The 26,877-nt window shown below is 41.3% G+C and overlaps 1 protein-coding gene across 1 annotated transcript in view; it reads right to left on the bottom strand.

The window, feature by feature from the left end:
* Positions 1–26,877, bottom strand: part of dcbld2 (discoidin, CUB and LCCL domain containing 2) — a 131,576-nt gene that overhangs the window by 82,209 nt on the left and 22,490 nt on the right. Inside the window, exons 2-3 of the mRNA XM_078560110.1 lie at positions 23,115–23,342; positions 19,027–19,164 (exon numbers count right to left, since the gene is read on the bottom strand). Of these exons, the coding sequence (XP_078416236.1) occupies positions 19,027–19,164; positions 23,115–23,342 (366 nt within the window). The remainder of the gene's footprint in view (positions 1–19,026; positions 19,165–23,114; positions 23,343–26,877) is intronic.

Below are 26,877 nucleotides of genomic sequence, written 5' to 3'. Positions count from 1 at the left end.
CAACTGAGGCACCTCCAAGGGACAGCCCAGGCAAGGCTTTGAGGAAGAATCTGAACATTTTTGCTATCCTATTATGGTAAAGCAATTTCTCAAATAAATGCGCTACCGCTGGGTATTCAAGTATTTTGTGATTTCTCTCAGATGGAACTTAATTCCATCATCAAAGACACTAGGTTATGTAATCAGTGGTGGCTGTTGTTAACAAAATTTCTTATGATCATTGGAACTAAGAAGGCAGATTCACCCTCTAATTATTTGCACTAGACTTATTAATGGTCTAAAGAACATGTTAGTAATGTTGTAAGATACTGCAGAATGGGGTCTGTGATAAACTTGGGTTAATTCAGACTCTGGGCGAGGGATAGGTTTCAGAACCACAAATATTTTAATTGCAAGTCAAAATAATTGTACTTCTTACCCAGGTTCTATAGTGGACATCCCATCTGTAGAATCTTACCAATTGGCTGTTTATAGCCACTCTACGGACCTGCAAGTCTTGCTCAGCGGGGCAAATGTTATAGATTGGAACCCATGTCCACTCATGCACAGTGATGCAGTTCATGCCCTGAATTGAAGGAACATTTGCACAGTGTGGATGGGCTGCTGGTTCCTTCAAGGGCACTTCGGTGGCACCCATCCTAATCTACCTTTATAAATGAAACAGCTATAGACATCAACATAGACCTAATCTTCACTGACCCTGGCAACCAAGGCAGGATGTTTTCTAATTAGTAGCAAAATCTTTTTGTATGTTTGTGAACCATTTAACTGCCCATTTCCCTGCTGAAAAATTGGTGACCGGTACTTGAAAAACCAATAGGGTGTATTTAAAGGGTTAACAGAACGGATATGCTAATCTATGAGGTACATGTGATGTTGTACTGACATCAGGCACTCGTGCTAAGTACTCTAGGCAGCCCTGAGGAGAGATGTACCTTCCCTTTAACCCTCTATATACATACTGAAGAAGTGTAAATAAGCTAGCTTTTACATAAATACCCTAATATGCCTACAAATCTTCCTTGTTAGAATCCAGGCTTAGCACATTCTACAACATAAGGCACCTCAGTTTTGCCACTGATGCCCAAGGCTTACCTGATGCAAGCTTCAGGATGGCTTGTAAATGGAAGGGAAACATGCTAGGCTGGCACAGGCAAGAGGGCTGCCTAAATATGCAAAAGGCGGCCCCATGCTAGTTCTTTGGTACTTATTGCAACTTTCTTGGCTAAATGGGCACAGTGTGCACAGTGCACACACTCCACCCATTTGTACCAGGCATTGAGTGATCCAATGGTATTTAAAGCTGCTAGAGATTGCACAAAAATGGTTTGTAAAAACTCCCCCTTGGGATTATCTCCCTGGATATTTTGCAATGCTGCCTTGCATGCGTACAAAGGACACCCATTTCGAGCTTTTACATTGCTCGTTGACATTGTAACTACCTTCAGGATTGACCACAACTGCGGGCAATGGCTCAGCTATGTGGAGGAGCCAGGTGATTTCGATATGACCATACCTTGATGTCAACGAAGTATGGAAAATCGCACCAACAAAGGGATGCAGCTGAGTTCAGGTTAGTTGTTTAATTTGTTGCTGGTTTAGCATGAGAGCTTGCTATTTGGATGCCCTTCTACAGCCAGCGAGCTGCGGTGGAATGTCCTTTTGGTGCCCACAGCTCACAATATGTAAATAAGGTTGAAAACAAAAAAAGCATGCTATATTGATGCTGACCTGGATTAATACTGGAGGCTGTGAGGGAGAGGAGGGAGTCCTCTTCCCAGAACATGTCAGGGGAAAGCCACCTCATTGTGTAGCAGGGGCACCTTTCTGTTCAGTGTCATCTCCCTCTGCTTCCAATTCTTTCTCCTCTCTCACCAACTGCTCCTCCCCCATTGAGCTGTCTCCTTCAAATGCCTCACCCTCCTCTGCGAGCATAGCAACAACCATACTGACCGAGATACTTGAAGATGATGTTGGAAGGCACCAACCAACCGGTCCAGGCACTGGAATTACACCTTCAGAAGCCCAATGACCTGCTCAATGGCTGTGCCGTTTAGCAGGCGGCATCGGTTGTATTGTCCCAGTGCCTTTGTCTGGTGCACACGTAGAGGTCAGTAGCCCTCTCTTTAAGGAATTTCTCTTGTCCCCTAGGATCCATCCATGCACTTTGGGGGCTGAAGTGAAGATTTTGACTGGCAGAGGTGAAGGAGTCATGGCAGTTGCCAGGAAAGCGAGCACACATATGAAGGAGCGCTTGTTGTGGTTGCAGACCAGTTGGATATTGAGGGAGTGGAAGCCCCTCCTGTTGATAGACCTCACTGGCTGGTCTATGGGTGCCTTAGAACCATAGAAAAGTTATGGTGCAGAAAGAGGTCAGCCAAAAAAAAGAGGAACACGAAACTAGACGCTCATTTTAATCCTATTTTACAGCACCTGGTCCATAGTGTTGCAGATTACAGCACTTCAGATGCAGATCCAGGTACCTTTTAAATGAGTTGAGTGTTTCAGCCTCAACCGCCAACTAAGGCAGTGAATTTCAGATGCCCACCACCCTCTGGGTGAAAAAGCTTTTCTTCATGTCCCCGCTAATCCTGCTACCAATCACCATAAGTCTATGCCCCCTGGTAATTGACCCCTCAGCTAGGGAAATAAGTCTTTCCTGTCTACCCTATCTAGACCTCTCATAATTTTGGCCACATGGGTGCAGTGGAATGATGCCCTGCATCTGGGGGAATCCAGCAATGGCAATGCAATCCAATGGCCCTCTGTCATTAAATTAATGTGTTTTCCAACTCTGATGAAGAGGACATCAGTGACTAGTGAGATGTAATGGGGTGCAATCATATTTGAGATGCCACTGGGTCCACAGCTGATACCTTGGAAGGAGCCAGAAGCAAAGAAATTCAAGGCCACTGGCACTTTGATGGCCACTGGCAGGGCAAGGTGACCAGTGCTGTGAGATCTTCAGTGATGGGGGCACAGATGTCTGTGACCATCTCCCTGGAGAGGGACAGTCTCCTGTGGCACTGGATCTCTGTCACCTCCAGGTCTGTCTTTGGCAGTTGGTCCTGTGCTGAGTATCACGTGCTGTACTGATGGGCAGGGTTCCACCCTCCCTATGTAGTGTGATGCCCTTTATCGCCAATGGGCCCAAAAATCTGACAGTCATGCCCCCATTGCCAGCTGCAGTCTTCTTTCTGGGCAGGACCACACTCAGTTGTCCTTGACAGCCTTGCCCCCTTCTCTTCTGCCCCCACAATGCCAGGGGGTGTACTGATCCCATTCAAAGCCCAGGTGCTGAGTGCCCATTCATCCTGCCATCTGTGCAGCACCATGGGCACTCTCTTACCAAGTGCACAGCCTCCTTTGCCCTGCTGACACTCTCATAGGGCCGGATTGATGCACTGAAACAGTCAAGACTGGCTCCCAACCCTGTATCCACCTCCCCTTAGCTGTTCAGCAAGCGACAGCTTCTGAAACCCATGCATCGCTTTAAATATTCCTCTTTCCCCCTTCAACAAGCTCTAAACAAGCTATTTAACAAGATTAGTGGCCTCAATGTGGAGAGCAGGATTCCTGTCCCATCTCCCCACTGCCCTGGTGATCATTGCCAGCGCCAGAATGGGTGCCTTGATATGATACACTGCCAGGCGCCCATGTTTCCAGGCTCCCCCCCATCTCAGTTTCTGCCTTCAGGGAGCCCCAAAATTCAGTCTAATAAGTGCTGTTGGCCTAGGTTGGAGATTGCGGGGTTGGTGTGGAATTCAGAGCGGAGACCAGGGGACGGAGTTGGGGTTGGGAGTGCTGATGAGATCCTTTGTTGTGAGGCCGAGAGGAACATTTCTGCTCTTCCCAGCTCCACCTTCAGGAAAAGTACTTAGTTTATTATAGGCGCTCCCTAGGTTTTCATAAATCAATTTTACAGAAAAGTGATTCAAACAGATTATAGACCCCTTATTTGCATACACAAAGGCCCTGCTATGCCTATTTCAGATGAAGGTAAAAGACACCCCTTTTGCCCTGATCCCATATAACTGGAGTGCACTTCTGGCCAAGAATATGTGTGTACTTCCTGCCCGCCATATTGGGGCCTCAGTAACCCCTTAGTAATACCTGAGAGAGAAGCTGGCTGGACCACTTTCTAGGCCCCTGATTTCCCACACAAATCAGTTTCCAGTCTTGCTGGTCCCATCAATTGAAGATGCTCAGCACAGCAAGGCAAGCAGCATTACAGTGGTCACGCAATGTCGCTTTTCAGGCTTGACAAAGATATAAGAATGTCTCACCTGCCTACTATTGCCCCACGTCTGCTGTGTGACATGTGAAGAAAAAGGAATGTATTGAAGAGGGATTAGTGAATACTCAGCAACCACAAATCACAATTTTCTAATATAAATTGTTAGTATATTTCATCATGTCCACCGCTGCCTTCTAAAATGTACACAAGATAATTTAGTCTCCCATCAGAATTGCTAAGATAGCATAGAACAAACTAATAAATTGAGGCACATTAACTAGAATGACAGGCAACCAATAACTCTTAATGTAAGGTCAGGTGGGGCTTTGAGATTATGCTGTTAATGGAGGGAATTTAAATCCACTCATATTTTCTACCTTCAGATAAATACCGCAGTGGTTGAGATGGATTGCTGTGTGCTCGCTGCATGAAAAGTCTGGATGTTCTCATATTTCATATCTGCCAATCATTGTCTGACTGACACAAACTGACTGCCCCCAATGCAATGTCTGACATCTGTGCAGAGCACATAATTATTTTTTGCCTGAGAGAAGCTCTGAGCCACAAATAAAACATGACTCCAGTCTGTCAGAAATGGAAGTCTGCGAAGTTGAGTAAAGAATTAGGACTCACACTGAGTGATAGCTTTGTACAAAACCTGTCCCTGCCCATGCTTCTTAGGTGACAGATTACATACATCAAAATAATTAACACTGCAATACACTTGCTACAATGGAGTGGCAAAAGATTTTCTGCTCTGGTTCACCTTCTTGCAATCCTGTCTCTGCTTTGTATCATTCTGGAAAGGCTACAAGAGGAGTTGAAATACAAAAAAGCAGTAAGGGGAATAAAAATAAACATTATATCTGCCTTCACTAGTCATCAAACTGCAAAAAATTAGAATTAAAATACAATATATTTGCCAGCCACTGCTTGTTAGCATTTTGCTGATGACAATATAATTATGAAATGTCCAAGAACTCCAATTTTCCCTGTGATGAAATGCCTGGTCTCAACGCAACACCTCTCCTTGCCAATGCTTAATCAATGCCAAATTTTAAAATGGCACCATGGTTTTTCTGAACAGGATCACAGCCAAACACCAAAAAGGTACTTTACACAGCATAAAGATTAGCAACGGCAAGATAAATATCGAGAGGAAAGGCTGTATTTGTCAGACTTTTGGCTGAAAAATTTACAGAACTATTTATCTGAGCTTTTGTTCTTTTACTGAATGTTTACATGTTCACAAAGTACATACCATACTGGTGAACATGTGAGTGGGCTGATCTCAACCAAGGTGCCAGTAAAGGCATTACAACTGGCATCAACATCCCGAGGTTAAGGAGGGAAATATCAGACAGGAATGTCACTTCTGATCATTATCCAGTAACCCCCTGCTACAAAGTGCATGTCTGGCCCTGAGTAAGGGCTAGATCAAGTTCAGTTATGGTGCCCTGCAAGATCAAATATTCTGCAACTGCTCATAGTCTTTTGGCCAAATGACCAAAAAATAAGGAGGTAATGCCTTTGGGATGCAAGGGAAGAAAAGAAATGGAAAAAAATGGGAAGTCAGATATAACAAAAGCTTGAATTATGGATCCTGAAATAAAAGTAGATAATGTTGGAAATGCATAGCAAGTCAGTCAGCATCTCAGACAATAACAATTTGCATTTATATAGTACCTTTAACAAAACAAAACATCTGAAGGCACTTCACAGGAGAATTATAAAGCAAAAATTTGACTCAGAACTACATTAAGATGACATTGGACAGATGGCTTGGACAAAGCAGCTTGCTTGATTGGCATCCCACTGACTTCCTTAAATGTTCACTCCCGCTACCACCAACACACAGTGGCAGCAGTGTGTACCATGTACAAGATGCACTGCAGCAACTCATCAAGCCTCCTATGGCAGACCTTCCAAACCTGTGACTTCTACCACCTAGAAGGACAAGGGGGAGCAGATGCATGAGCGCACCACCACCTGCAAGTTCCCCTCCAAGCCACACACTATCTAGATTTGGAACTATATCATGGCTTCTTCACAGTCTCTGAGTCAAAATTCTGGAATTCCCTTCCAAACAGCACTCGGTGTACCTACACCACATGGACTACAGCGGTTCAGAAAAGCAGCTCACCACCACCATCTCAAAGGCAAATAGGGATAGGCAACAAATGTTGACCCAGTGAAGCCCACATCCCATGGACAAATAAATAATCAGGAATGCTCAAGAGGCCAGAATTAGATAAGCATAGACATCTAGGGTTGTGCAACTGGAGGAAATTATAGTGATAGGGAGGAGCGAAGCCATGAAGGTATTTGAAAACACAGATGAGAATCTTAAAATCAAGGGTTTGCTTAACTGTGACACAATGTAGGTCAGCGAGCACAAGCAGCTGGGTGAACAGGGCTTGGTGCATCTCAAGTTTACGGTGGGTAGAATATGGGAGGGTGACTAGGACCAAGTTGAAATAGTCAAGTCTAGAGATAACAAAATTATGGCTGTGAGTTTCAGCATCAGATCAGCTAAGGCAGGATAGAGTCAGGCGATGTTACAGAAATGGGGACAGTTGGTCTTAAGATTGGTCTGCACATGTGGTCAGAAGCTCATCTTGGGATCAAATATAACACCAAGATTGCAAACATTGATGATTCAGCTTCAGACAATTGCCAGGGAGAGGGATGGAGTCACCAGCATGGGAATGGAGTTTGTAGTGGGGGCTGAAAACAATGTCTTCCCAATATTTAGTTGGAAGAAATTTCTGCACATCCAGTGTGAGATGTCAAACAAGCAGTCTGGTAATTCAACGAGAATACAGTAGTTGAGAGAGGTGGTAAAGACGAGGGTTAGTTAAATGTGGTAAGAACCTGCATTTATATAGCAACTTTCATGGCCTAAAGGGATCCCAAAGTGCTTCACAGCCTGAAGCATGTTTCAGATTTTTTGCAACTATACCGTAGGGAAACACGACAGCCAATTTTTGCTCAGCAAGGTCCCACAAGCAAAAATGAGATATTCAGCTAGAATCTCTCTTTTATTCAAATCATATCTTTAATAATTCACTGAAGAGCCAGCTACATTACTTATTCAAATCCGTGGAATAGGACTTGAACCCATAACTTTCCAACTCAGATGGAAGAGTGCCAAGGCTAACACCTTATATTCAGAGGGTAGCTGAAAAGGCACTCCTGACAAGTCTTGTGCGTAACTAGTTTTGTTCTTTCATATACTGATTAACCAGCTGTGCGTTTCAACCATTGTTTTCATTTTAGCACATATGCATCTAAGCGCTCTCTTCAAACACTAATGTAAGCTTTTTGAAGTTTTTAAATAAATAAATGAATTTCACTGCATTACGCCATTCAAAAGGAAAACAAAATCAATTAAAGAGGGAAGGGAATTGTGTGCTTTTCCTGTGTTTGAGTAGTTCTGGTTTGCTTCTGCGAACAGCCGATTGTTTCCCATCTGTCCGTGCTAGGGTCAATCTCCTTTCTCTCTTGCAGCTGTTAAGACAGGAGTCTGGTCAGCTAAACCTCATTCCCAGTGGACATCAGTTCATAACACTGTCATTAAATACGCCACAATTAACACTAATAAGGTAGTCTAACTCAGAGAGGTCGAGGACAGTCAATACAGGAAATAGGAAAGTCAACGGGTCACAGCAGAGATTCCATTTTAATGTTGAATCAATTTAGGTCTGGGTAATTATTGGACAGCTGTACTACATATTTAACTCATGCTATAGATAACCCAGGAATCCTCGATTATGTCAGTTAGTGCAAATTGCAAGAATGTTCTGTTTGCTCTTTTATTGATAAGCAGAAAGATTTATTTATACTGGCTTTCAGTGGAACCATGGAACTAGATTTATCTAGTAGTAGACACCCAAGCTAGATTTACTACCATTTGATCGTCTGCTTTTGGATGTACCTGGGGCATCCAATGGAGCAAAATTGAGGATTTGTGGCCCATTTGTATTGCGCCATTGCTGAAACTCCTCAGCTCTGATGGGGACAGATATCCAGCTGCTATAACCTCACTCCACCGTGTGTAAAAAGACAGGTAGGTTGGGTTTGCTGCAGGCTGTATGTTCCTTCTGCCTACTCTTTATTTCCTCTACCGGCAGTAGAGACAGCCTAAAGGGAAGAGGTGGTCGGGTTTGACTTGGGCGGTGGGCAGGGAGGGAGTGAGAGGCGTTTTTATAGCTGGTTCTAATGGGCTTCAGCAAAGTATTCGAATCATATTATATTTTAGTTATTGTAAGCTTTTGAAAAGTGCTCAAGCTTCCATAAGATCTTTGGAGCATTACTTAATTTTCTTTACGGGTACTTTAAAAGAGTGAAAATAAAATTTAAAGTTTATTAAATTAGTTTGGACATATTTTAAAATATTATGGTGTAGACTGGCTTAAGAAACAATTGGGGTCTCGTGGGCCACTCCTGTTCCTCTGCCTGATCGGCAGACAAACCATGCGGATGTCAGGCTACAAATCCAAGTAGCCTCCAACACCTCACCGTCTACAAATGCAAGTGGGCAGGTTGACCATGACACCTAGCAATGCTTCCCTCACAAAACTGCCATCTGCAGGAAAAGCTGACATGGAACACCTTCAGTTAATTTTGATCAGAGAACAAGCTCAACTCAAGTACTAGTTAATATACAACTCTCCAACATACTTCTTCATGCAGGCATTCTGCCACCTCGCTCCAAATTATTCTGCGTTAATCCAGTCAGTGACAGAGGCATTTTGCTGAAAACCTTCCTACTGTTTAAAACCATCATGGATCTCCCGTGATGCCTGCTCTAATGTGCCCATTCAATCTTAGCCTTCTGGTTCTCCTACACTTGTAGCAAAGTCTGAGGTGACTGCCTGATTATTGTGGTAAGAGACTTAGGCCACTGAGGTGGTATTTGCTTATAGTTGGTTGAAGGCTGTTTCCCTTTTGAGAAAAGGGAGCGCAGAATAGAGTCTCAATTTTGGAAGGCATTCCTTATTTATAAGCAGTAGCAACTCAACTGATTAGTCATTAATATTGTGGGCCAGATCCCCTAAAGAAGCACCAGCCTCAACGACTTCAGTGAACTAAATGGTATAACACAATATGGCTGCATTAACACTTACGGTGCTGCAGCGGCACTGGATTCCACCATCCTCTGTACCCATGCCACACTCCCAACTTGAGGTCCAGGAGGAGCAGGAGTGCTTCCCACTGGCCCTTCCAGCTAACTAGCTGGTCTGCCTTCTTTACTGAGGTCCCGTCTCCTGACATTCTGCATCCCCACCCACTCCCGATTTTTTCAATGTTGATTTTGAAAAAAAATTGCTCAACCAGTTATGGTCTTATTAGTGATCAGGAATTTGGTTTTCTGACTGAACAGTAGGATTTTCTAACATTTCAGATTTCAGGCGTACATTCTTTGTTAACTCGCCTTTTATCTTAGACTCTGACAAATCTTGTTTCAAATATTTTATGTTTTCTTTCAGGATATTAGACTGGGGTTTCCAAACAATAGCTTAAATGTCCATCAAAATCAGTTTAGCTTTAATTAGAATCCCTCATTGCCGATTCAACTCACTTGAGGGGTGAGGGGAGACACCCACATTAACAGAATGCTAAAAAAAATAGTAGCGTGCTTTTTATTTAGTAAAAAATTGCAAAAGCAATAACACAAAAAAAGGAACAGCGATATTAAACATTTAATATGTTATGAGGCAAAGCTAAATATTTGAATAACCATTTATCAATCAGGTCTCAATCTGTTGGACCAAGAGGTGCACACACCCATGACTGATCACTTATTTCCTCTGAAATCCCTCTTCTTGTACAAGAGTTGACAATATTTTCTGAGGCAGATCTCTTTTTCTTACAGTTAAGTGGTGGCAGTTACAGACAAGCACCAACTGAGCATTCCACAGCACAGGGGAATTGATGTGGTAGGAACTGATCATTAACAGAGAACTTGTTAGGCCAATTGGGTATCATAATGGGCAGCATGGAGCAGTCAACTGTTGAGAATTAACGCATAAGCCCCCTGGGGTGATTGTTTTCCACTGCAGCTGCTTTGACCCTTGTGTTATGGGTTTTACATAAAAGCAAAACAAAAAATGGCAGAGTCTCACATTCCTAGCAACCTTGTTTACCCAACACTAGGCAAGACTGAGCAACACAGCAGAAGCAGCAGAGGGGGGTGATTTAAAGTGAACACTAAAAGATAAGAAGACATTTGGTTGCGAGTGAAGTCCAGCTGCTTTCTCAGCAACAGCTGCAAAGAGTTACAGAATTTAGAGTTACAGAAATTTGTTGGGTTTATGATGGTACAGCTGAATACACTACAATTAGAGCATCAACAGCTACCTCTAAGAGTCCGGGAGGAGAACCAATGATTAACTTCAGGGAAAGAAAGAGTGACACAGCAATAAACAAACCCATAAGACAACACAGAGCGAGGATAGGAAGGAGCTGGCGGTGGAGGAGGATTGTGTGGTCAACCAAGTCGAAGGCGTCAGATATGTTGAGGAAAACAAGGAGGGATAATGCAACATGGTCACAGACACAGGGGATCTCATTTGTAACATGATTACAGTCATTTGGTGCTGTGGGTGAAATAGGCACCTGATTGAAGAGGTTCAAACATGGAGTTTCAGCGAAGACAGGCATGTATTTAGGAATTGACAACATGCTCAAGAACTTCAGAGGGGAAAAGACAGTTGGAGATGGGGCTGTAAGAACAGAAGGGTTGACTGTAGGCTTTTGAGAAGGGGCTAGGGGGAGAGTTTTATAAAGGCAGGGGAATAGTACATGAAGAAAGGGAACCACTTGCAATGTCAGTTGTGATGGAGGTCAGATGTTCAGTGGTCAGCAGATTGGTCAGAATAGTATCAAGGAAGCAGGAGGTGACTCCCATGGGCAAGGTAGGATTAGCAAAGGTATGGGGAGAGATAGGAGGGGAAACTAGTGAAAGACACGGGTTCAAGCAGAAGGGAGCCTAGCAATGGTTTGACTTGGTAGGTATTTGGAACGGAGAAGCAACAGGCAAATAATCTGAATTTTATTGACAAAAAGCTAATGAGCCCCTCACACTTGCTGTTGGAGGTGAGGATAAGGATTTAAGGAGACTGTTGGTACTGAAGAAGAGAAGCCCGGAATTATTTTTCCTCTGAGATAACGCCAGAGTAGTGGGCAATTTTGGCAGAGATAAGTGAGGGACAATAACACTGATGTGATTCACTCAGACCTGGCGATGAATTGGTAAACAAGTTGTGTGCCAGAAACATTCAAGTTTCTGCTCCGTAGGCTTGAGGAAGTGAAGATGACAACCGCAGCAAACAGAATGACTGTGTTGGGAGTAATGTTCTCCCTGAGCTGCACAGCTAAGCAGCAACCCAAAAGTACCTGCACAGGCTGCAAATAAATTAGCCCCTTTAAGTCACAGTGCAAAAGATTTAAAGGTCCGCGCACGTAAATGAATCAGCTGCACCGACACATTGGTTGAGAAAGAAAAACAGCTGTTCCAGTGACAAGGGGCAGGTGAGGTGAAGATAAGGGAGCTCTTGACCATATTGATGGCTATTGAAATATTGTGGCAAGTGCAGGGCCACAAGCAGATTGAAAGTGAAGCAGTCAGTAATTTGGGGAAAGCAGTCTCTCCCCCAAGAGAATCCAGAAAGAGATGAGTTAGTCAAGCGATCGGGCATGAGAGTGGCGAAGGATACAAGGAGGTGGTTGGAGATGGCCTTGTTAATTTTGAACATTCGATTACTTTATTTTTCTCATTGCACTTAAATTAAATAGGAAAATTCTTTCAAGATTAACCCTAATTGATACCTGCACCCGAAATAATTTGTGCACAGGTTTGCTCATGAAAGGGTGGCCACTTAGGAAGGGTACAAGAGGGCTACTGGCACTGATATGACTATACCCCAGCAAGAAGCAGCACCTTATGAAAAGGAGGGAGTATATTGTAGAAACATATACAACACTACAAAATGTGATGAAAATATCATTTTATTTGGACTCGTAAAATCGGAAAGTGGATCTAATAATCACAAGACACTAGAGCTCAAGTACCAATAAAACAAATTAGCCCTTCTTCCAGGATCCAAGTAGCAAGGGCCAGCACGTTATCCAGGTGACCAATCTTCAGAAAAAAAAAGTGCAGTAGGAAGGATAGATCTTTAAACTATCTGCCCGCAGTACTTTTGTGTGCAGTACCCTCTGCAAATGTTGACACGTCCTAGTGAATCTCTATCATAACTTCTGAAATCCAGTGTAGCCTATTGATTGCAGAAAATATTTTCACTACAATACCGCAATAGAAATTATCCAACAGCAAGTTGAGAAATAAAGGAACCTCTTGATCCCCATCTCCCTGGAATCTGCTCACCCACCCGTTTGAGTATTTACCATACAAAATGTAATAATTTAATTTAAAATACTCTAATCTAATCTAAATTTAATCTAAAATTTAATCTAACTCTAAAGCTCCTTTAAATCCAACGTTGTAATGTCTAGACCAGATGTTGAAAATCCCACTGGCCTGAAGTCCAATAACCAATTATTACTTGGCTTTTTTACCTCCAAAATGTTAGCTTTGGAGACCTAAAGGCACATCCAGGTTACCATACCCAAGGATTTCAAAGTCCAGCTTTGTTGAGAAAGATTACTTCCACCCATTGGCAGCATCTTGTGACACCTGTGAGCACTGCAGTACAATACTAATAACAGGTAGATGCATTCTATCTGTGGACCTGAATGTTGCTTCTTGTGTCCCCCCCACACCCCCCCGCCTTAAACCAGCTTATATTTCACCCCTTTTCTATGTTTCCTTAGTTCTGCTGAAGAGTCATGCGGACTCGAAACGTTAACTGTGCTCCTCTCCACAGATGTTGCCAGACCTGCTGAGTTTTTCCAGGTATTTTTGTTTTTGTTTTGGATTTCCAGCATCCGCAGTTTTTTGCTTTTATCTGAATGTTCAGGTGCTGGTACATAATTTTTGACCTGCTGCCATCTCAGAAGCCAGCTGATCAGCCAACTAGAGTTGTGAAAGGAATGGAGATGAATGAAAAAAGTCCAGCTGAATCAGCAACTATAGTTAAGTCCAACACAGCTGTAATTATGGCTACAGTTTACAGCATAAGGGGAGACCAACTCAGCAGCTACATATAAGGATGTGGTGCACCACAAGTACACTCATGTCTTCAAGCACACATACTGTGTAATCACAATCTGGCTTCACATAGATTTTACTTCCTTGGTTAGTTTGAATGGCCTTAGGACTTGATAATTCACTGCAATAGAATTTAAAAGCAATAAAACCATTGTGGCAAGTTACTACAGGAGTAATAGCAAGACCAGAGTAAGAATGCATTGAAATTGGAACAGAAAATGGCTACAAAATTCATTCTGTGGAAGAGTTACTTTTCCCTACCCCTCCAATCCTAGAAAAGAAACTCTTGACACTTATAGAAGTGACATCTCTTGAATTTATTTAAGGAAACAGCAATACTGTTTATCATGTGAAATTTAATCTACTGAAAATTTTTCAATCAGCAACTGCTACCAAGTTATATGCTTGAATACGGGGTACAGTGTTGCAAAAGTACTAACAACACTGCAATTCCTGTAAATTAATAGAAGATGCTGGGTATCTACTTCTAACCCCAGTCCTTGCCATGTATTCGCTATACCCTCTGACCTTCCCCTCTCTGGTGTTAAACATTCTGTGCCCAGCAAAGGACTCAATTTCATCCCCTTACGCCCTCACCTCAATCTCTCCGACAAGATGTTAGGTATCTGATTTGAATGTACAGAACACACTCCTGACCCAAGTCATTGTCCGAACATCTTAAGGATCATCCAGAAAGTTAAGACAGACAATGGTTCGGTACAAAGCTGTGTATTCTCATAGCATCCACCATCATGTTTCCAATAAATGCCTTGTCTAAGTCATTCAAGTATATAGATAATACTACCAGATGCGAATGCCAGCATAGATCTCTGCCTGTACATTCCATTAATAAAATGAGTCATATTAAAAGGTTGTGAGATATCATTGACTGTGTAATTTATTCTGCAGGCTCCACAACAATCCAGCAGGAACTTCAATTACTATGGGAATGTCAAGTGAATGTGACAGATCGGCATTTCCCCAGAAACATGTGAAGCAGTGCACTTTAGTTAGAAGAACATTGAATGGAAGCATACCCTGAACTGTACAATTATTACCGGGGTGGAGGAACATCTAGAGGTACAGATCAGGAAATGACCATACAAAAGGCAGATAGGACTCTAGTTTTTACATGTAGGGAACTGAATAGAAAGGCAAGAGACACAGAATTTGTATGAGACAAATGTATGCTATTCTTACATGAAGGATTTTATAGCCATAAAAAGGCTAATGTGAACAGAGAAGATTAAGGGAAAGATTTTATAAATTCTGAAAGGTTTCAGGAGGGTAAATGTTGAAAGGTTGCTTCCAGTGGTTGGTAAATTGACAACAAGGGGCAGAGATTAAAAATGGTTTGGTGATTAGAGATGGAAGTGAAAATTTTTGCTTCGATACAAAGGGCTTTAAGAACATGAAATGCTTTATCATAAAAAGACATAAGAACAAGGAGCAGGAGTAGGCCATTCAGCCCCTCGAGTCTGCTCTGCCATTTAATAAGATCATGGCTGATCTGATAGTAACCTGAAATCTGCATCCCATCTACCCCCGATAACCTATCACCCCCTTGCCTACCAAGAATCTATCCACCTCTGCCTTAAAAATATTCAAAGACTCTGCTTCCACCGCCTTTTCAGGAAGAGAGTTCCAAAGACTCACGACCCTCAGAGAAAAAAATTCACCTCATCTCTGTTTTAAATGGGTGACCCCTTATTTTTAAACAGTGACCCCTAGTTCTAGCTTCTCCCACAAGAAGAAACATTCTCTCCACATCCACCCTGTCAAGACCCCTTAGAGTCCTATATGTTTCAATCAAGTCACCTCTTACTCTTCTAAATTTCAGCAGGTCCAAGCCCAATCTGTCCAATCTTTCCTCATAAGACAACCCACCCATTCCAGGAACAAAAACAAAAATAGCTGAAAAAAACTCAGCAGGTCTGACAGCATCTGTGGAGAGGAACACAGTTAACGTTTTGAGTCTGTATGACTCTTCATCAGAACACAGAATACCCATTCCAGGTATTAGTCTGGTAAACCTTATCTGAACTGCTTCCAACACATTTACATCCTTACTTAAATAAGGTGACCAATACTGTACACAGTGGTCTCACTAGTGCCCTGTGCAACTGAAGCATAATCCCCCTACTTTTGTATTCAATTCCCCTCGCAATAAATGATAACATTATTAGCTTTCCTAATTACTTGCTGTACCTGCATACTAGCCTTTTGTGATTCATGCATTACGACACCCAGATCCCTCTGTACCTCAGAGCTCTGAAATCTCTCCACACTTAGATAATATACTTTTCTTTTATTCTTCTTGCCAAAATGGACAATTGCACATTTCCCCACATTAAACCCCATTTGCCAGATCTTTGCCCATCACAACCTATCTATATCTTTATGTAGCCTCCTTATGTCCCCTTCACAACTTACTTTCCTACCTTTGTGTCATCAGCAAATTTGGCAACCATCTCATCCATTCTTTCATCCAAGTCATTTATATGAATTGTAAACAGTTGAGGTCCCAGCACTGATCCCTGTGGCACACCACTTGTTACATCTTGCCAACCTGAAAAGGACCCACTTATGCCTACACACTCTGCTTCCTGTTAGCCAGCTAATCTTCTATCCATGCCAATATGTTACCCCCTGTATCATGTGCTTTTATTTTCTACAATAACCTCTGATGTGGCACTTTATCAAATGCCTTCTTGAAATCTAAGTACAGTACATCCATCAGTTCCCCTTTATCCACAGCACATGTTACTTCCCTAAAGAACTCCAATACGTTGGTTAAACACGATTTCCCTTTCACAAAATCATGTTGACTCTGCCTGATGACCTTGAACTTACCTAATGCCTTGCTATAACTTCTTTACTAATAGCTTCTAACATTTTCACTACAACATATTTTAAGCTAACTGGCCCCTGGTAGTTTCCCGCTATCTGACTCCCTCCCTTTTTGAACAATGGAGCTACATTTGCTATCTTCCAATCTAATGGGACCTTCCCCAAATCTATGGAGTTTTGGAAAATTATTGAGGCAAAGGTTATAATATAATTTAAAAGGGAATTGGGTACCTATTTGAAAAGGAAAAGCACAAGAGGATACAGAAAGGGCAGAAAAATCATATTACAGTAGACAGCATTAGTTGTCTCCTTCTGCACTGTCATCTTTATCTTTAGTCCATCAGTTAAGAACCTTATTCCTTAGATTAGCTAAAGCTAAAAATACACTGTTTCTGATCATTCCCACCTTTCATCTCATTTACAACATTCCTCCTGCTGCATTCTTTCACTGGAATCTATAATCCACATTGAACTTTCAGCTCACAGATACTGAGACAAGGGAGTTCTGTGAGCTATAGAACACCAAGCTGAAACTTAAAGAGAACTGGGACCACAAAGTGATTAGAACGGCCAATTAGATCATCTAAGGACACAATAAGAAACTAAATAAACAAAGAGCACAATGTACATGAAGAATAACTACTTCATATGAAAGACTGTTAGTTTGTGGAATATAGTCTATTTATGATAACTCAAAGTTGTTTTTCACAAGAAATAAATTTGAATTATTTAAGTCATCTCAATAAAAGAATGTAAATAGCACAGCAAAAGGAGAACTTGCATGCTAAATATTAAAGTAGCAGATCATTTGAATTATGTGCCTTTGAATAAGAGCCCAGTAAATTAGGAGCCCCATTAGAAGCATTTAAAAAAATAATTGAACACATTCCTGTTCCAACAGGTGCAAATAAAGAGAGTTAAAAATGTGTCAGTCAGAGTAGGTACAAAACATCAGCCTTAAAGATAGGAGACTAGTTATCTCTAGTTAATCTTCTCTATTCTCTTGGCCAACATTCCTCACTCAAAAAAGTACTTCTAAAAATGTCTCAAATTAACCAGTTATTCGCCTTACTCTGCTGTTTGCAGAACATGGCTGGCACAAAATAACTACTGTGCTTGTCTAGATAACCGTACTTCAATGCAATGTCAAAAATAAATTGTGTAAAGCACTTTGAGAGGCATTTTAATGTGATAAGACACAATAAGGCAAGTATAATTCCTACCTCTATATCATATGTGTTTAACATATTTCAGTTGTAAGTCACAATGGGCTTTATTTCCAGATCGGATCTCATGCTGCAAGTACTGTGGGATCGAAATCCCCTCCAACTGGGAACTTTATAGAATATAATTTCAAACCCATGGACAGGTTTTGACCTCATGATTGGAACTATAAATTTCAAAAAGATAAGCTGCAGTCAACAGTACAGGGCTGGGCAGCAAGGGGTTAATTGGGACATTTGGTGAAAACAGAGTGACTCGTTAAAATGGTTTGGAGATTGACTAATACGATCAAGAAGTCTCATTACCCAATACAATGGCACAAAAGACACATCATCAATACAATACACCCAAGGAATTATCCACAGACAATAGTACTGGAACAGAGCCATTCAAACCCTCATTAGCTTTGAAGGCAGGTGCTGTTACTATGCCACCTCAAACAGCAGGAGCATTGCTCATACAATAAGAACTGATAATATTCATCTGGATACATCTTCCATGTAAAACCCTGTATTGTTTCAACCAGCAGAAGCTGATGACATTTGTCTGGACTTTGCGTGGAATCAACTAAATGGACATTGGAACAACAGGAGATATGTTTTGACATATCTGAGTTAAATTATTATAAAAGGAGAACACATCTGAGCTGCAGTCAGAAGAAGGGTCAAGTTTGGTTACCTTGACTCAGGCCTGCAGCCAACGCTGGACAGACTAGCCGAGTTGGCGATTGTAAGTTTCAGCCAAATCGTAGTGATATTGGTCCGAAGGTTTTGTGAAGGTTTGGGGCGAAAACTTGGTGTTTTTTGCCGGTACCTTGTAACTTGTTTCAGCGATTTCTTGGTATGTATTGGTCTGAGGGTTTTTTTCTTAAGGTTTTAGGACAGGACATGGTGTCTTGCCTCTGTTTTTGCAAATTTTAACCGAGTCGTGGTGACTTTGTGTCAGATAGTGGGATTAGGTTGTTTTAAATTTGGGGCTTTGTGCTGTGGGGTTGTGGGTGATTCAATAAAGCAATTGTGAATTATTAGAAGTAACTTGTCTCGCTGGTCATCCTGTTCAAGCCATACACTTGTGAATTTGGTGTCACGAACCTGAGTGTGGGGAGGGTCTCTGAGGGGAAAAAGGGGAACCCCTACAGAATGCTGTTTTCACTTGAAAGCACAATCATGTTTGATCCATCTAATAGCAGATCTCATGTAGCCTGAAGCTGACAGCACGCTATCATCTCAAACCCTATTCTTCCACAGAGCCAGCAGACCACATTACAAGCATATTAAAATAAAGATTTTATTGTTAGCTGCCTGAAGCAAAATTTCTTGTTTTGCAGTTTAGAATCCCATCACCCTTAGCATTCATTAATTTTCAAAACTTCCAACTTGGCTCAAATCCTTTAGTTATCTGAAAGAAACCAGGTTGGAGATTTTATCACAACTGAGCTGAAAGTTGGGGTGCCCACAGAACTGGGCTGACATTAAGTGAGTGAATATCCTGGAAGTTGTTCAAACAAGAGACACTGAAACATGCATTCCTCATATAATACCTGATTCGTTTGATGTAGAGTATGATACAAGGAACCCTCGGCCAGAGACGTGAGTGCCGCTCATGAACTGAACAGTAGCTTCATTGCTTTCTGTCTCTATAACCTTGTCCCACTGAATTCCAAGTCCACAATATTTACCTGGAAAATCAGCAAAACATTAATCAACTTTTAAAACAAATCATTTGCATTATATGTCACAAAATAGACAGAAAACAACAGTTTTGGCAGTTACCGTTATAGTGATTACAAATCCAACGTGGAAATTCTTTTTTGTTAGCTTGCACTGATCAAGTCTGGAGTTCAGGCTAATGAGTTCCCCAAAGGGATCATTCAAAAACACATAAATACCAGGTATGCAGGACGTCATCAACCATCCCATCCTAATTTTTTCCCCCCACATTACTAAAGGAATTGACTTCTTTCTCCATGCCTTTGAGTTGGCATTAGGCATCTCATCCAAGAAACCATTCTAAAAGTGCAAGCCCTGGCAAAATGTTGGCAGAGTGTTTAATTACAGAGGGCATCAAAGGAGAGTCCAATTCAGAGTCTGTTTGTAAGCTACAAACAAGTACTTTTCTAGCAGAGGTCACTAGGCAACAACCAGGATCATAAGCCCCAGCTGATTTTTACCCTTATAGCTTAGGCTAATTGAAGTGCCTTAACTGAGGCAAAGCTGAGATCAACTACTTAGCATCGAACATGAATTGTATCAGGACAACAAGGCCTGTACACCTTGGTGCTACACCAGGCTGTGCTTTCACCAAATAATGCATCACCTGAGTATTGTGGATCAACTTCTGCACAACACGGGCGAACCAATAATTCCAGAGTTTATTTAACTCATTGCAGTGAACTGGATCGCTCATGCCTGCTTCATTCAAGGGACAAAACTTGAAATAAACAGCTCTCTTTGAATATCCTCAGTGAAATACTATGGAGCTTTTCAAACACTCAACTCTCAATTACAAACAAAGTGCTGGAAAAACTCAGCATATGAGGAGAGAGAAGCAGAGTTAAAGTTTTGTGTCGGTTCCAAAGAAAAGTCATTCAACTCGAAACTTCAACTCTGTTTCTCTCCTCACAAATCTCCACAAAGCAGCCCACTTGATTGGCACCCCTTCCACAAACATTCACTCCCCCCATCACTGACAAACAGTGACAGCAATGTGTACCGTCTACAAAATGCACCGCAGAAACTCACCAAGCCTCCTTATACAGCACCTTTCAAACCCACGATTGCAGACATTTAGAAGGCCAAGGGCAGCAGATACATGGGAATACCATCAGTTGGAAGTGCCCCTCCAAGCCACTCACCATCCTGACTTGGAAATATATCACCCACCGTTCCTTCACTGTCTCTGGGTCAAAATCCTAGAACTTCCTCCCTAACAGCACTGTGGGTGTACCTACACCACAGGGGCCGCAGCAGTTCAAGGCAGCAGCTCACCGCCACCTTCTCAAGGGCAATTAAGGATGGGCAATAAATGCTGGCCTAACCAGCGATGCCCACATCTCATAAATTAATTTTTAAAAAGTTGCTGCCAGATCTGCTGAATTTTTCCAGCACTTTGCTTTTATTTCAGATTCCCAGGATACACAGTTTTTTGCCTTTACTCAACTCTCATTCATCATGTTTGGATCATCCATCACCTATTAGTAAACCAAGTGCTGCAGAATGAGGAAATTATCAGCTCTAGTTAGACCAGATTATGTATACTCTGTTCCTCCTAATTCAAATCTATTTAATTCAAATTACTCTTTAAGCAAAGAAAAATGCCTCATGTGGTGTTTGTTTGGAACTGCTTAATTCAAATTAACACAATTTAATGTCGTTGTACAAAATATTATTTAGGATCCATATCCTTACTTAGCTGCAAAGTCTCATCTTATAGTCAATGAAGAATGTATTGACCAAGTGCGCCACCCAGTTCCCAGGAAAACTTTCAACCAGATTTCAGTATGTAAAAGAGGCAGCAAAAAAATCTTAGCAAATAGCCATAAAACATCGACCTAGATTTTGCATTCACCACATTACTCCTTTGAAACCAACAGCAATTTCTGGAGCCTGACCATGTAGTTAAAGGTGGAAATTCAGAATTTGTAGTTAAAGGTGGAAATTCAGAATTTGTTGTTACGTGATTCTATGCTTATCCATACTGTGCATTGCTGAAGTCCCTGTAGGTTGCAGTTAGAAATCACTGAGCTTCCACTTTTTACACTGCAGTATCGGTATCAAACACACCCCCCACCCCTTTGAAAAGGATACGTCTCATTAATGAGGTGTAAAAACAGGTTTTTAATGGTGTACTAAGTCATAACTATCGCTGAAGATCCTCTTTGGTCTTGGAAAACTAATTTTATGATGGTGTAATGTCAAATTTTTCCATTCTGATAAAAGGTCCAAGTATTTTTTAGTATAGTGTTTTTTTTAAGTTAATGATATTTCAGCTTCCAGTGTGCATGTCCCAATCATTTATTTCTCTCTCTGTAAAATGTAACAAAAGTGATGGATAATCAGAGCACTTTACTTCTTGGTTTGCTATAAATGAGAATTCAATGCGATTGGCTGCTTATCCTGCTCGATGACATTACTGTTGCTGGGCACCCGAGCATCCCCAATTCAAACTAAGATTGGAAAAGAGAAATTCCACACCACAGAGATCACTAGATCTTCAAGGGCAGCTTTTGAAAGGTCAGAAGTGAGCGGCAACCATTTTTAAATAATTGTATAATTGCAATATGCTACATGTTAATAAAGCATAAAACTAAATGCAAATAAATTATAAACATCATCATCTTTTAAAGTGTTAAACAAGTTAATGCTATGATCCACTTTCCAACTTAGATTCCTGATAGCACCCTCATCTACTTTACAGCAGCACTGCAGTGAGCTATTCAATTCTTAATTGAATAAAGGTCTAGGTTGCCTCTACCCTAATGTTGCACATAACGGATAACATCAGTGCTGGAACCAGAAGCTCTGCTTTGTTGTTCAGAAGTTTGATGAGGCAAGCTTCCTGCATGTAATGCACACATGATAAATATCATTCAGGATTCACAGGAATGTGGCACGGGATTCCCGCATTTTTCAAAGGAACCCTGGGAAGTTCAGTATTTAATTCATACGCCATTGGGCAAGCATTTTATAAAGGAGCAAAGGTAAGGGGCATATGATAATCCGGTCATCCGTGTTAATGTTTCCTCTTAAAGTAATTGACTTATACTGAAAACTGGCATATAATTAATCAGTTATACTGCATAGTTTGTGCCAAGGAAAACTCCATGGAGTGCAAACTAAGCATTGCAATTTGAATGTAAAGTCACTCAAAGCATACTTAGGTCGCCTCCAGGAGGTCGGATAATAGCCAACCATTGTTTTGCATGGTTTTGATGGTTTTGCAACTCTTGGCTAACATTCCACTCAGTTGACATTCATTTCAACATTCTGCAGTTACATTCCCTCTATCAACAAGCTAGGCCAAGTCCTTTGAAAGTCCCAGTTGTAGACTTCTGCTTATTTTTTTTTAACCACAGTTAGTGCTCTAGTCTACCCTAGTATGTGTAGGGACAGGGAGGAGAAATAAAGATTACCACAGCAACTAGATCAATGTAACTTGCACCCTGAACTCACAGTTTATCATTGCCTTCTCCCTAACTAAAAATCAAGAGTATTACATATGGAAGAAAGAGTATAGCACCTTTGTTATTAGGTTACTATTAGGGTAGAGATAATTATGAAATTTTTACTGTAGACGTGCTTAATGCACTCTCCCAAATCCTTTATCAGCTAACTTGATGATGATATTCATCCATTTATATATATATATATATATATATATATAGTTAGCTCCTCCATTAAAACAGCATTGGAGGATTTAATGTTCACATCTATAAGGATAATCTTGCTCCCAATAACTTCTATCCTTCTAAAACTTTCACTGCTTTGATGACTTAGTCCCAATTAGAGTGAAACTGTTCAGACTTTCTAATCATGTAGCTGTTAAATAAGCGGTCAATACTCAGTACACTCCAGATACTCAATTATTCTTAGATTACTCTACAATTAATATAAATGGTGCTTTACTTACCAATTTCACTCCGGCCTGGGCCAATTCCATTATACAGTCGTAAGTAACTCAAGTGACAAGAGGTAGAGTCTTCAATATCAAAGTCTCCAAATTTAAAAATAATCCTCTGACTGGGCTGTACCCGTATCTCCCACTCACAAACGGTGTTATTGGGATAAGTTTGGGGATAATTTATTGATGCAAAAGTTCCACTCTCCGGGCCAAGAACAGTATGTCCACAACCATCACCTGAAAAGAATAATAAATATTTTTTTTAAGTTGTAATAAGCGAATTACAAATTGTAGAAAATTGCCTAACAATACAACATAAGCTTTGCAGAAATATTTTGAAACTTATAGGAATTGGAGTATACTAAACAGAGTGCCATGACTGCACCTCAGCCTCACTGAGAACCCTTGGGTCAGCATTGTACAGTAAAGAAAACCCAATGACTGCTCTGTAGCCTTGAACTGTGCAGAACATATTTATCAGTCTTTGCTCAGTGGTAGCACTCTTGCCTGCAAGTCGGAAACATGTAGGTTTAAGCCTCACGCTAGAGACTTGAGTACAGGATTTGGGCTGATACTTCAGTGCAGTCCGAAGGAAGTGCTACACTGTTGGAGGCGCAGTATTTGGATGAGACATTAAACTGAGGCCCTCTCAGGTGGATGTAAAAAAATGCCATGCCTGAGTAACAGCAGGAGACATCTCCCAGTGTCTTGCGTAACATTTAACCATCAACAAAAATCAGAGAAACAGATTGTGTGCTAATTTCTCATTGTTCCCTGTTAAACATTTCTTGTGCGTAAATTGGCTACTGCGTCGTTACAGTAGTGACTACACTTGAAAAGTCCTTATCAAGTGCTTTGGGACATCCTGAGGTCATGAAGGTGCTATATAAAATGCAAGTTCTTTCCTTTTTCATTCATTCATGGGATGAGGAAGTTGCTGGCAAGGTCAGCATATTATTACCCATCCCCTGGTTGGTGGTGTTGTGCCAACTTATTGAACCGCTGCAAATGTGTGGTGCAGGTATACCCACGGTGCTGTTCTATAGGGAGTTCCAGGATTTTGACTTATCGATGATGAAGGAATGGTAATAGATTTCCAAGTCAGGATAGTGTGTGGTGCTGTTCCCAAGTATCTGTGCCCTTGTCCTTTAGACGGCAGAGATCATGGGTTTGGGAGGTGCTGTGAAAGAAGCTTTGGTTTTACTTACCAAAGTTGGCTTGTGGCTGATAGAAAGTTACTGGGATAAATTACGGATGGTGAGAACAATTTGAAATTATGAATTCGTAGTCTCACACTAAGTACATTGTACAACTTTTCCTTGTATTTGTTTTTAAGAATTTTTTCTACAATGCATCAGTACCAATAAAATAAATAGGTCCAATGACATCATCTTTATTTCATAAACACACTTTTTATAATGGCCACTAGTTAGTAGGTTTGGCTGAACATAAACTAGAAAGAACAGATATAGCACATGTTAAATCCTCAAAGGCACAAGTACATTAGCATACAAGTTTCGCACTGTGCCAGAGTGCTAGGGTGCTAGATTGGGCCCAATTTCTCTGTGAAGTTCCTGTTCTCAGCTGGAAGGCTCCAAGCAGAGCCACTTGCCAATAGTGGTGAGCAGTATAGGAAACTGGAGGAGAAACGGAATTCTTGCACATTTCCTAAAGGCTGAAAACCGTGGACAGAAACCTTTCACAAAGAGAACGATAAAAAAAGTTCCTATGATGCGTTAGCAAATAGCATACAGCATCCCACTGTACATGTGCAACAGACTACTAATTCTCCATTTAAATTTGGGAAATGATAACTCATAAATCCAAGATGGAACCATCCGCAATCTATTCAAACCAGTTGATCTGAATTGGTTTAAACGGATACCAAATGGAACACTTGGGAACATTTCCACAATCAGAAGTACTGCTCAAATATTCCAAGTGAGACAAATATATCCAGTTTTTATTTTTATCAGTGGAACTCTCTCTTATACCTTTCAGCATTTCCCCCAAAAATATGTTTACTCTGCTTTTTTGTGACAAAATATTCATCAAATAAAACTACAAGTTCTAACAAGAATATTAGTTTTATTACTTTAGATGTACATCATCGCTCATAAAATATACACTTTTACTTTATTACTTGGTAAATTATTCCAGGCACTTTGTTTAAGGAAGTCTATTCTAAATTGACTTTTAATTAGTTTATACACATGCTATTGGGTGCTCCTATTTTGCCTTATCTTAAAACGAGGATATTGTTATGTTTTACTATGGGTCGCTTTGCTCGCGAACTGGTTGTACACTTATCTGTCGGCAGGTGAGTCGATTACAATATACTGCAGACGCAGAGACCAATATGAAATGAAGCACATACTATTTATTTACACAAACAACAAAGCGCTAACATGAGGTGTGCTTCTCCAGCCAGACCCTACTCTAGACCAACGTTAACATTGTAGCCCACGCTACACAGCTACTGGGTCTTACAGTCACGTGGTCAATCTGCTTACAGTCTTTTAAAGTATTACACGTCAGATTACCACATCCCTCCCCCTTTACTTGAAAGTACATTTTACATTATATGAACTATTTACAAAAAGGTACAATTTACAAATTTAGTCTCTCAGGAGGCTTTTTCCAAATGTGTCGACCGTCGTATTTCTATGCCTTCGGATGGTTTATCTGAAGCCTCCCTCTCAGGAGTTATCTGTCCTCTAGGCTCCCCAGTAGGAACCTGCAAGTTCGCCTCTTCGACAATCTAAGGCTCAACGGGTTCTGCAGGTGCTTCCAAAGCAAGGGAAGTTCCTTCTACCTGTGGTGTAGACTCCAACAGGAATGTTTGGTGCACCTTGAGGATCTGTTTCCCATTTCCTGAGGTGATCTTCATGTCTCCTGGTCATCTGACCTTCAACCGAAAGTATGGTAGGACAGGGGTCCTGTCATTGCACTGACTTCACCTGATAGCCAATCTATTTCCAAAGTTCTTTGCGAAAACAGCTTCTCCTACAGTTAAGTTTCTTTCATGACTGTGGTAATAGTGTTCATTTTTCTGGGCCTCCTGACTTCTCTCTACCCTACCCCCTAAATTCAGCCTTATGAGGCTTAACTGTGTCCTGAGCCATCTCTTCTTTAATAACTCTACGGGGGCAATACCAGTGGTCATATGTGGCATAGTCCTGTAGCTGAGCAGGAAGTGTGATAACTTTGTTGCTATAGAGTCCCCTTCTAGTTTTTTCATTCCAGCTTTGAAGGTCTGAACTGCCCTCTCAGCTAACTCATTGGATGCAGGGTGGTATGGCAAGGTCTTGACATGTGTTATGCCACTGAGAGTTGTAAAACTTTGGAATTCCCCACTAGTGAATGCTGTTCCGTTGCCAGACGCTATTATCTCTGGTAGACAATGAATCACAAACCTCTGACACAATCTGTCTATGGTGGGGCAGATATGGGTGATCACACCTCGTATGCATCCATCCATTTGGAATTGGAGTCAATAAGTAACAGGAACATTGTGCCCAAAAAAGGCCCCACATAGTGAACGTGGAGGCGGGCCCAAATCCTTCTTGGCCATTCCCAAAGATGCAATGGAGCCGAAGGAGGCAATTTCTGTACTTGTTGGCACTGTGTGCAGCTCTTGACCATGTTTTCGATTTTAGCGTCTATCCCTGGCCACCATGAACAGCTGTGCGCCAACATTTTCATTCTGGAAATGCTGGGGTGAGCGTTATGCAATTCTATCAATAATGGTTGTCTTCCTCAGAGAGGCACA

Source organism: Cetorhinus maximus, chromosome 16 (assembly GCF_964194155.1).
Source record: "Cetorhinus maximus chromosome 16, sCetMax3.hap1.1, whole genome shotgun sequence".
In the NCBI taxonomy this organism is placed as follows: Eukaryota; Metazoa; Chordata; class Chondrichthyes; order Lamniformes; family Cetorhinidae; genus Cetorhinus; species Cetorhinus maximus.
This window is presented reverse-complemented; position numbering and strand designations above follow the sequence as displayed.